Here is a 12,816-nt window from a genome sequence, read left to right on the forward strand (position 1 = left end):
AAATGGGATAGACTCACACAATATCCTAATATGGGGAAACATGTTGCATATAAAGAATGCATGGTAGAACTCACTGACACTGGCATTGCAAGGTGTGATCGTTGGCAACGTGTGTGTGCACATGCACGCCTGTGCAAAGTCAACTGCAATTCCACCACTCTTTGCACAGGGCTGCAACTCGTATGGGGAAGGAGTCCTCTGGCAGAAGCTCTGGAGAGCTTGTTTAGTCTTGTCCCACTAACATGAAAAAAGCTGGGGGTATTTTCACCGACGCCCTAGCACAGCTGCATAGTAATGTTAATTTCCCGCTCTTCCCTGAAAATCTGTGTGGTTTACTCTTTATGATTCATTAATTTGATCCTGAACACTGGTCATGATCTTGGCTGTTTTTTAGGGCCTGTCCTTTGCGGATTATACTCCGTCCTCCAAATGGATTGATCTCAAGCAATTCTTAAATTTGGTGGTTTGCAGAAGGTCCACATGGCTCACCTGCCATTTAAATGTTAGGCTTCTGGAGACTGCTAAAATGCTCCCCCCAAAAAACTTTTGTTCACTAAAGCATGAAAGGGGAAAATGTTTTCAAAGCTTTAGGCTTCCCATCCCAGTGTCTCTCCTATCAATCTCCTGTCAATCTCACTCTGCACTAAGGATTCCTCTTTTTGTTTGCATGCAGCACTGAATTTTATTTTATTTTTTGCACCAGGGATGCTGCCATTTGCCTCTTCTCCAATCCCTCTTTCAATACCAGCAGGGAATGAAACCTAGCACAACCCCTTTTAAACTCCCCCCCCCCATCATTTTATTTTGTTTTATTTTTATTCAGCAATCTAAGATTAGCGATAGTCTTATATTGCTAGACTCATCATGCCTTGTAAAAAAAATAATAATTTTAAAACAAGAGGGAAATGGAGATTGTACGCAGATGAAGAAGGGAGGATGGCAGAAGGTGCAGAGTGGGCAAAACAACCTGGATGCAGGTGGGGGAAAGATCTTTGAGGGGTGGCAAAAGGGTGGGGGGGAAATCCAAGGGAATCTGGATGCTTTTGAATTACCTTTGGCTTGGAACAAGGGGGAAATCAGCATAAAACCACTCCCAGAAAACCCAGGGAAACAGTGTACAGAAAGTGAACGGAGCACTGAAGGGAAGAAAATTAATGCAGAACAACAAAGAAAACCCAGTGGACATGCATGGTGAAAGCAAGGGAAAACACTCATGCATAGTCAGTTGTAAGCTCAGTCTAGCAAACGGTTTGGATATTTAAAAACCCAAATAAAAAGTATGATTTTAAAATTTGGATTTGCACCCTGCTGGCTGCTCTATCAGGGTACCAAACTATTAGCACTATAAAGCTTTCTGAGGTGAGTGTTACTGTATGTGCATAGAGTGCACAGCCAGATGGGTGATACTGCAGAAAAGTGTCCCTCAGCTACAAGGGATTAGCAAACGCTTCTTACTTCTTCTCTCCTCAGAAATGCAAAAAGAGAGAGAGAGTGCAAGAAGGCAATAAGGACCTTTCAGAATGAAAATCCATTCCTGAAGGGATAACACATTTTTTCTAAGCTGTTCTTGCTATACCCATCTGTATTCCCATCTCCCCATAAGGTGTGTAGTGATAGCCTTGCTTCTGGATAAGATCTTTCCCCATATAGTCTAAAGGAGAACACTTCAGAATTGAAAAAAATGAGCACACTTCAGAAGATTATAGAAACAGAACATTCAACATGGCACATGTAGATGTGGAAGAAGCTTGTGACTCACTTCATTGTGATGTTCTCTAGACACACTGCAATAGGTGCCTTCCATATCTTTATAAGATGGTGTCACAATTAGGTTTACTGAGGGAAGAATCAATTTATCAGTAACCCAAGTAAAGAGTTATTAGCATCCAACAAAACTGCTTGCTAGAATAATTTTACTTGGGTATAGGTCTGCCAGCTTCCCGATGGAACTTGGAGTTTTCCTGGAATGACAATTGATATCCAGACAACAGAGGAAACGGTAGGGCATAGATGACTATAGGGCATCACACCCCTGTTGAACTCCCTTCCCTTCACAAACAGTTCCCTCCCTAGTCCCCACTCTCAAATCTCCAGGAAGTTCCCAAGCAGGAGTCAGGACCTTAGTTGGGTAGTTCTGTGATGGGCGGCACATTTTTCCTGACTAAACGAAAACCTAGAAAATTCCCTAAATGATCGGGGGGAGGGGGTGCAAATTGGGAGGAGAATGCGCCAGGGTCTGGTTCTCTACCAGAGCCTCTGACCCCTGAGAACTCTTCCTTTTCTGATGAGAGCCACTGGATGATCCATCCTCTCTGTGGCTTGGGAACTACATGAAAGGCTCTCTCATCCATCTAAGCTTCACAGCAGGCCCATAAATCAATCTGCACCTGGAGTGAACCACCTCAAGCTGCAGTGTTCACCCTCACTTGAGAGGCTGGGCCAGGCAAACAGAGAATGGATCTCCACTCCCCCTTCTGTGGTACTTTGAGTCAGCCAAAGTTTACATTGCTCCACTTGGAAGCTTGAGTTGTACTCTTAAGAGAGCAAGATGAACTATGCCAGCCTGTATCCTTGGTGAATCAAGTGACAGCAGAAGAGGTAGAGTTGCCAATTCCAATTTGGAAATTCCTGGAGATTTGGGGATGGTGTCTAGCAAAGGCAGAGTTCAGGGAAGGAAAAGAGTTTAGAAGAGAAGTAATGCTATAGGTTCCACCCTCTGAGGTTTCCTCCAGGGAACTTGATCTCTGTAGTCTGGAGATTTGTTGTAAATGTTAGGGCTGCCGGGCATACCCTGGCAATCGGTGGGAGATAGGAAGTCCACTATCTCCACACACCACATAATTTTATACACCTCTATCACATCTCCTTTCTTGCCTTTTTTCTAGGCTAAACAGCCCTAAGCATTTTAAATGATCCTCATAAAGACAGCTGCTCTATTCCCTGATCATTTTGGTTGCTCTTTTCTGTACTTTTTCAAGCCATAAAATGTCCTTTCCCAGGTGTGGTGACCAGAACTATACAGTTTTCCAAGCGTGGTCTCACCTCACCATAGATTTGTATCAGGCAGTATAGTGGCAGCTTTATTCTCTATTTTATCCGCTATTTCTGTTCTAATTATGTCCAGCATGGAATTTTCCCTTTTCACAGCAGCTGTACTCAGCTGGCATTGTCATCAAACTATCCTTTACCACCCGGTGTATATGTGAAACTGGGATTATTTTCCTAGTATGCATCATTTTACACTTGCTCACATTGAATCTCATTTGCCATTTTCATGCCCATTCTCCCAGTTGAGATAGATGCATTTGGAGCTCTTCATATCCTGTTTTTTTTCTTAACCACCATAAATAATTTGGTGTAATCTGCAAAGCTGGCCATCTTACTTCTCACTCCTAACTCCAGGGCATATATGAACGTTTGAAAAGCACCATTCCCAATACAGATCCCTATAGGACCCTGCAGCTCACATCCTCCCACTGCATGAACTATTTATTCCTACTTTCTGCTTCCTTTTTTTTTTTTTTAGCAAATTTCTATTTCAGTTTCCTTAGAACTCTTTGGTGAGGAACTTTGTCAAAAGCCTTTTGGAAATCTAAATAAACAATGTCTACTAGGTCATTCCTGTCCGTGTGTTTACTGATGCTTTCAAAGTGGAGGAGTTGGCCCCTTTTAAAGTTTCTAGTTTGTTGGACTCTATGTCTTTCTTGATATACATAGCAACACCTCCTCCAGTACGCCCGTCCCAGCTGTTCCTACAGAGTTTGTAGCTGGTAATCTTGGGTCAGTCAGGATTCTCTCAGCCTTGAAAATAAACCACAAAAACAGCTAGAGTTTCAGGCTGCCAGACAATCTTTGGATCTCCTGGCTATACTTCATCCACAGCCTGATGATGATGATGATGATGACTGTATTCAGGGTTGACTGTATCCCACTGATTCTCTCCCTTCTACAAGGTAGCTATTATGCTCACTGTATCTATGTTTGGAGGCTTCTATTAAACCACCTCTACAGTGTTTCTCTGTATTGAACCATCTCTACAGTGTTTCTCTGTAGACATCTCTGACCTCTTTGACTGGCTTTCCTGCTTTGCTTTATCCCCAGCAAGGGGCTTTCAAGGCAAGTTAGAAGCATAGGCAATTTGCCATTGCCTTTCTCTGCAGAGTCTTCCTTGGCAGTCTCTCATCCAAGTACAAATCCTGCTTCGCTTACAAGATCTCTCAAGATCAGGCTATACCAGGCCATCTTCCCTCAAATAATTGTTGATAGGCATCTATAAATTTTTATGAACCATTCTAAAGCCCTTTTAATTTTTTATTGTCCCTTGAGCAAGCTACCATCCCTGGACCCCACATCTCTATTATCAACCCAACAAAATGACACCATCATCCCTCCTCCCATAGTTGCTATACAGGGCCAGTATCATAGGAGGGCACCTACTAAGGTTCATAGTCCATTACTGACTGGAGGTAGGATGCCAGGACACTGCCTGGAAGCTCCCTGGGACAGTCATGCTAGTGTATGGCATCACTTCTAGCAACAATTCAAAATTGACACCTTGGCTTCAGAGGTGACTAACTCAGATTCTAGAACCCCTAGATGCCAGACCAATGTGTGGTCTGCTGGCAGTGGAGGAAGCAGAGTTAAAAAAGAACACATGCTCTGCTTTCCCATTCAGTAAGCTTCTGCCACAAGAAATGTGAGGCTGCCTTGTTGCTAGGGCCTTTGGACACCACTTCCTGATAGGAGCAGCACTGGTGAAAACACATCCCTGACTCTTTGACATCCCTTTTTGACCTAAATTGAGTTGAGAGTGCCACGCTCCTCTTTCTCCAACATAGTCAAAATTAGGCACAAGATCTAAACCTCCCACCCTGGCGGGGGACCCCAGGATTAGCCCCCTTCTCTCCCGCTTTCCAAAAATCTGGAAGCGGGGTGGGGGTATGGCGTCTGGGAGAGATTCCATTGTGAGCAGTTGCTTAAGGTGGAGAGCTCAGTTCCTCTGCACGAGAAGAGCCAAGCCGAGTCCAGGAACACCTTAAGAGACCACCAAGATTTTGAGGGTTATAAACAGCTTTCAATATTCAAAGCCCCCTTCGTCTGATCTTCTGAAGGGAACTTTAGTTGCAGTCACGCACACAAAGGTAGGAGGGCCTCCTGGAGCGGGGCAGGGGGGAAGTGGTAAGTTAACTGCATACTGCCTAGCCCTTGTAGGATTGCCGCCCCTCCCCCCCGCGCGCTTTCTGGCTCCTCTCTTTCACTTCCCAATCCCGGCGTTTACACAGAGAACCTGCTGGGATCAATTTGCAGCCGCTTTGCATTCCACAGGCTTCCGTCATCCCACTTCTTCATAATCTTCTTCTTTTTGCACATTTACTTGGAAGCAAATCCCAGTGTTTCAGCTGAGCTTACTCCCTACTAGGCACAAGAAAGATCGCAGTGTCTCTGTTTCCTGCTGAAGAGAGCTGCCCCAACCTTGTGCACGCTGATTTGGGAGCGCTCTTTGAAGTAGGCATGCTGAATTAAGGCTGCTGTTCTAAGCAGTGTTACTGGGTGAACTTGCCTTCTGAGCTTAGGGTTGCCAATCCCCAGGTAGGGACAGGGGATCCCCTGATTTGGAGGCCCTTCCCCCACTTCAGGGTCATCAGAAAGCAGAAGGGGGGGGGGAATGTCTGCTGGCCACTCTATTATTCCCTATGAAGATCGATTCCCATAGAATAATGAATAATTGATCTGTGGGTATCAGGGCTCTGGGGGCTGTTTTTTGAGATAGAGGCACCAAATTTGTATCATAGCATCCAGTGCCTCTTCCCAAAATACCCTCCAAGTTTCAAAATAATTGGACCAGGGGGTCCAATTCTACGACCCCAAAAGAAGGTGCCCCTATCTTTCATTATTTCCAAAGGAGGGAAGGCATTTAAAAGGTGTGCAGTTCCTTTAAATATGATGGCAAGAACTTCCTTTGGAGTTCAAATATGCTTATCATGCCCTTGCTCCTGGCTCCAGCCCAATGTCTCCTGGCTCCACCCCCAAAGTCCCCAGATATTTCTTGAATTGGACTTGGCAACCCTAAAATACTGGGACTAATTGACGTCCATGGTGAGGCTATGGCTCAGTGGCAGAGGATCTGCTTTGCATGCAGGAGGTCCCAGCTTCAAACCCTGGCATCTCCAGTTAGAAGAATTAGGTTGGAGGAGGTGTGGAAGACCTCTTCCTGAGATCCTGGAGACTTGCTGCACGTCAGAGCAGACAATGCTGATCTGGATGGACCAAGGGTTGGACACAGGATAAGGTAGCTTCATGTGTTCAGGTATTCACTCTATGGTCAAGGGCTCATAAAATCCTGTGGTTAGTCTAGCTGATATTCACTGTAAGAATGCCACCATGTAAAATTTAACTCTGAAGACTTAACGTCATTGCGTTGGTTTCATTCGCAGCAGCACTGAAGGAGGAATAAATGTGCTGGAAGCAATATACTGAGGAATAGCTTCTGCAAGTGTGTATGTGTGCAAAGTGAAGCCTATGATAGTCACAACTGAACATTTGTGAGCGGAAGATAGAGAAAGCTGTTGTTTGAAAAATGTACAGCTGGTTATGTACTAACACATTTACTAGGTTGTACAATGCACAATTTCAGTCTCAGTTAGTAATAGTTATGGGTACATGTATCCTTCATAACCAGCAATATTTGGACAAAGAAAGTATCTTCATATTGATGTAATAAAGGCAGAGCATCAATGCAGATTAAGTATTGATATGTCTTGTCATGTCTTCCATGACAACATATGCCAAAACCCCAAAATTTCCTTAAGGTAGCTTCATCCAACAAAAAATAAACTCACATTAAAATGCTATGGAACATTTTTGCATCTGACCAAGCAGCCTCTGGTTAATGGAAACTTTGTGCTCTAGAAAGGCATTAGTCTTTAATGTACCACAGGGCTCCATGCTATTTTAGATGTAGCAGATTAACATACCACCACCCCAAAGTTGTTGTTATGGAACATAGTACATGCAGCTGGGTAACTTGGCACTCATTCACTTGTTATCTTCCAGATTTGGGTCCCCTATATAAAGGGAGAGAGCACTGAACCTGTGGAAGGCAGGAAGCTGAGTGATGATGTGGTGAAGAAAGGAAGGCAAGGCTGGAATGGAATGGAACAAGATTTCCAGCCCAAGAAATTCCACCCTCATTCTCCTCCCTAGACTGCTCTACACCACTGTCATTCTATGCAGAGCTCATCCACTCACAGATCCCTTTAATGTCCAAGTCTTTGATGTTCAAGTGCTGTGAGAGTAGCTGCATTAGCACCATGATGCTCTTTCTGGTGCAGAGGTATGGTGTGGTACTAGTTGAGAGGAGGGAGAGGAAGCTCCTTTCTTCTCCTCTGAAGGGAAGAGCTTCTTTTTGAGGTACGCCAAGGAATGTCTAATTGCATCCATGGCTAAGGTCAGCTTCCATCTCCATCATCACACTAGCTTGCACAAAGAACATACTGAAAGAGGAGGAGGAAGGCTTTGAAAAATTTCTGCAAATAGGCTTCTGTTTCTGAAGATTTAAGAAAAGATGGGGTATTTTATAACAAGCTGTCTGCATAGAGTAGGCTGATCCAGACTAGGGTCACCAAGTTGGGATGAAACGTATGCGTTACTGCATGTAAGAGAGGAGGCCAGTGATATGGATGAGGGATAGAATAGCTAATTTGTTTCCAGCCTCATCAGTACATTGTAAGGCAAAAGTACCTTCTCTAGATTGCAACTTGACAACCCCCAGCCCCAACTGAATTATAGCAGTGACAGAGTATACCAATAAAACAAAGCCCAATAATTACAATTACTAAATGTCTGAATACAGCAGTGGGTTTGTGGCGCATTGTGCTTCAGAGCAAAAATATGCTTTTCATAACTATGGGTGGCAGGGAAGTTTTGCCAAATATTTCTTCCTGCCTCTTGTATAATTCAGGTAAAAAACTGAATAGAACCACATTGGTCAAATAAACGTTATATCTGAAGGTAATCATGCCAGCTGATGTCATAAGAATATAGTAAAAGCCCTGCTGAATCAAATCAATGGCCCATCACCCGATACTCTTTGCCACAGCATACAAACACATACCATTAAGCTTACAAGCAGAGAATGCTTAATCTAACCACTTAGCCTCCTAGACTCACAAACCAGTCTTAGACAGAGTTGCTCCAGCCTTAGCTCACTGATTTCACTGGGCTTAAACTGGAGTAACTTTGCATACAATCACAGTCACAAACCTATCAAGGAAACTTACAATGAGCAGTCTTCAAGCCAAAAAGAAGCTCATTTTCTAGTTGATTACTGTAATGTTGACCTTATTGTAATACCTGTGATGTACACACCATCATAACTCTCGTGCATCTGCGTAAGGATCTCATATGTTTTTCTTAAAATTCCTGCTATAAATTATTTAACAAGCATTCAAAAATAGATTTCTGAGGAAGAGTTAGTATATTGCAAGAGTATACACAATGTAGTTACTCTTCTGATTTAGAAACCATCAATTTCAATTGTTAGCTTTTACATTTATACTGAGAGGACTCATGTTTAAGTCAACTCTTTGACTTAGGACTGCCCCTGGCTGAGGGGGGGGAATCCCCCACCCTCAAGATCTCATTCCCACCACTGCTTACAGCAGCTGCTGGGGGGAGGGTTTAAAAATTAAAATGAACCAAAAATTTATAAACATTCATCATTTTCACCCACATCATGTTGTCACTTCCAGTAAAACCATGGAGTTTCCAACAATTTCTAGATCTACTGCCCTCACTTCTAGATATTTTTCAGAAGTGACATAATTGTGTGAGCAATGACACACATCATGTCCCTCCTCCCCCACCCTCCCCTCAGTTGCCAGGCTCAGTTTGGCAACCCTACTTCAGCCAAAAAGTTCACTGTTGAGTTTAGGCCAGATATTGTTTAGCCTAATGTACCTCACAGGAGTGTTGTAAGAATAAAACGAGGAAGGGGGAAGCAACGGTACACTGTCCTGAAACCTTGGAGGAAGTATGGGATTAAAATTGAAGAAATGAACTGACAGCAGAAATTGCCTTATCAGCCACCTTCCCATTTTACCAAAACACTGTAGGTCCATCAATATCACCCTGTATCTGAGCAGGGTATAGGTTTTTCATCAATGATTTGGACACTTGCATCCTGAAGCATAAATGTTGCTCCATCACTACTTTATTTTGTTGTTGTCTTCTAGCCAAGGAATGCAATAAAGGTTCACTTATAGTATATCCAAGGATCTCCCCCTTGTGGGGAAAAATATAAGTAGGAAAATGGGAGGGGAAAGTCAGGCTGGAAAATTGCCACTGATATTGCTGCATTATACACTAGGGGGCAGTTTCCAGTGAGGATATGGAATTCAATTTTTCAAAGCCTCTGAAAACTTACAGGAATCCACTTTTATAACTACAAATTTAAATTTCACAGACAAATCAGATTTATGGTCCATCTAATCAGGCACTGTATCTTCAGCAATGACCAACCATGTGTTCGCAGTAGACTTACAAACAGGGCACAAAAACATCAGCCCTCTCTACACTGTCTCTTGCACCTGATACTTAGAGGGCTCCTGTCTTTGAAAATGGAAATTCATGACTAATAGCTGGTGATAGACCTCCATGAATCCGTCTAACTCCTCTTAAAGCCATCTGAGCCAATAGCCTTCGCTGTGTATCATCTAACAATGCCTCTGATCTACTACTAATCAGCTTTGTTGGATGATCCCCAAGCAGTAGTAGTATGAAAGAAGGAGGAAAATCTCTCTATCCACACTCTCCCCACCATTCATAGTTTTTAATAAACCTCTATAAACTCTTCTATGTTGCCTTTTTATCTCACACTCATAAAACACTTCCCCCATAAAACACTGAAATCTGTCGTACACATGCTTTCAGAAGACTGCTGAACGGACAGATGATGAGGGTGAACAGTGGCATTAATCAGCTGAAAATTAGTTGTAGATCCATTATATAGATCCCAAATATTATATGGATCACCAAAATGAAATAGATTGCATTAATTTTCGTGATTTAACAGGAGAAATTCATAAAGTAGAATTGGTGACAAGCAGAATCCATTAATCTCACACAGGCATCAGTAAGATGATGACATAAATTCCAGGACAGGAAGCCTGAAACCACAATAAGATGCTACTGCTCAAAAATACGTTGACATTGAAAACTCTCATTCACTTGAAGATTAGAAAACAGAATTTTAAGTACTTGATACTGAAATTATTAATGTGTGTGTATTTTATGCCATATAATCCTTAAATTGACAGCTACAATCATACTAAGTAAAGGCATCATTACTTAGCCTTCTCCAGACATTTTCACATACATGATGATTCAGATTTGCCAAGCCTAGAATATTGGGTTAAAGAGTAGAAAACATACCCATGTGCTTAGGTACATCTTTTTCCTGTCACAGAAAATATAATACTTTAAAAATTCAGACTTACTGTAAGGCAACACCCTCCAGGTCTCTGTATTTTCGCCATTTGGAGATGGCTCAGGAAGGTAATAGCAACTCACAACTACTGCCGGTTGCAGCAGCTGCTGCTAGTGCTTTATAAAAAGTGTCATCTTCATAATGTGTAAGGTGGAGCAATGATTGAGGGGTTGGTCTGACAGGTGTAAATATTACCCAGTTTATTCATTAGCACTGCATTTTTTTCTGCCCCAGGTAGAAACTGTAATGAAGAAATGTATTTATGACAACAAAGGAACTACAGAGACATGTGGATGGATCCTGTTCACAGCTGAAACAATGGGAGAATACCATCTATGTGAATGAGAACAGAACTTCAGAGATTAAACAATAATTTTAAAAATCCAAGGGTGAATTTTTAGTTTAACAGAGGCTAGAAATATAGACAGATAAGGGATAGCCAGTTTCTCTGAGACCCCTTCATTCAATGGACAGATTATGAACATGTATTTTGCAATGTTCCTGAAGAGTTTAAACACCAAGTAAAAAACAGATTTGCATTAATATATTCAACTGAATATGAACCAGAAGAACTATGGGTTGAAATCAGAGATATTATCAAGGAAGAATGTGCAAAAACTATTCATGTAGCCAAAAGACATGAAAAGTCTTGATGGATAACTGACAAAACTCTTACATTTGCTAAAAATAGAAAAGAAGTAAAAGTAAAAGGTGACAGAAACAGAATCAAAAGCCTAAAAGTGGTTTCCAGGGACTGGCACATAGAAACAAAGAGAACTATTATAACATCCCCTGTAAAGGAATACTGTCACACCCCGCCCTGTCCGGGGGCCCTGCCCCTTGAGAGGCCATCGCCTGTCCACTTCCCGAGGTCCCCCCCTGGGTGGCTGGGGGTCTCAGAGTAGAGTGGAGGGCCGGGTTACAGCACCCTGTCACCCCTCCAGCTGGCCCTTCAGCTGTCTGCCTCTGCTCTCTCTCTCTCTGACTGGGTCTGCTCTGGCTGACGAGGCTTCCTTGGGCACCAGCTCCACTCTGACCTGTCATCATCAGCCCCCTTCTGGCTGCCCAGCCCTTCTTTTAACCTTTCCCCAGCCCCTGTGCCTCCTCCCCTTGAGAGGGACCGTCCAGGCTCCATTCCCCTCTTAAGGGCAGACGCCCAGCAGGGCCCTCCCTCTCTCACTGGCTGTTGGGGGGGTGTGGCATGGCAGGCCCATAGGGCCTGCCATGGCCCGGAGCAACGTGCTCCTGTTGGCCTGGTTCCTCCCCTCCTGCCTGTCAGGGTGAGGGAGCCAGGCGATGCCTCCGCAGGTCTGGGTTCGGGCCCATCTCTCCGCTGGGCATCTTCCAGCCCCGGCGTCATCCCCACCCTTCAGCCTGGCTGTCCGGGCCCATCTCTCTGCCGGGCATCTACCAGCCCCGGCATCGTCCACACCCTTCAGCCTGGCCATCCAGTCGGCTTCAGGCGCTCCCGCCGCCTCAGCGGCAGCTTTCAGCAGGCAACAGGCCCCCTGCCTGCGGGGTGTGTGGAGGAGGGCTGAGTGGTCTCCGGTTTGCTGGGTGGATTGGCTGGCAGCCCAGAGGGGCTGCACTGGTGTGGGGGGGCCGCCAGCCGATCTCTTCCACAAATTCAAGATATCAAAGGGAAATTTAAAGCATAGTTAGGCATGCAGAAATGTTAACATGGAAATACATTAACTAAACAAGACAAAATAAAGAAAAGTTGGGAATTAAGCCTAAACAAAAAGATGGGAACTACTGAAGGAACTATTCAAAAGAGATGAAAGGATGAGCGATTCCTTCCAAGAAGAATCTTTTGAAAAAGAACCTATGATTTTAGAAAGTGAAGTGAAAGTTGGCTGGCAGCAATTGGAAGAAACAAATCACTAGGTTTAGATGAGAATAGAGTTATTTCAAGCCACAGAAGTAGAGTCTATCAAAATCTTAACAAGAATATGCCAAATTATGCCCCGGAGGTCACTTCGTTCGACCTCCCAAGATCTTCTGACTTTCCCCAGCCCAAGAGATGCCCATCTTGCCTCAATCAGGGGCAGGACTTTTTTGGTCCTGGCCCCAACCTGGTGAAATCAGCTCCCTATGGAGATCCAGGCCCTACCTGGCTTGTTAGCCTTTTGTAGGGCCTGTAAAATGGAGCTGTTCCACCAGGCTTTCGGATGAGGCAGTGGGCATCTACATGTTTAGCTTGGCTGCCCCTCCCCACTATATCACACTGCAGTGCTATCTTGTTATACCATCCAGATGGACCATCCTGCTGTACAAAATTGGAAGTGATTTTATTGGATTTTTGTAATTTTATTCTGATTGCTCTGTTA

The 12,816-nt window shown here is 43.8% G+C and overlaps 1 protein-coding gene across 1 annotated transcript in view; it reads right to left on the reverse strand.

The window, feature by feature from the left end:
- The window catches only part of LOC132567659 (uricase-like), a 63,985-nt gene extending 53,360 nt beyond the window's left edge, over window positions 1–10,625 (reverse strand). Inside the window, exon 1 of the mRNA XM_060233340.1 lies at window positions 10,497–10,625. Coding sequence (XP_060089323.1) covers window positions 10,497–10,535 — 39 coding nt within the window. The 5' untranslated portion in view covers window positions 10,536–10,625. The remainder of the gene's footprint in view (window positions 1–10,496) is intronic.
- Window positions 10,626–12,816: the final 2,191 nt, after the last annotated feature.

Source organism: Heteronotia binoei, chromosome 2 (assembly GCF_032191835.1).
Source record: "Heteronotia binoei isolate CCM8104 ecotype False Entrance Well chromosome 2, APGP_CSIRO_Hbin_v1, whole genome shotgun sequence".
NCBI lineage: Eukaryota > Metazoa > Chordata > Lepidosauria > Squamata > Gekkonidae > Heteronotia > Heteronotia binoei.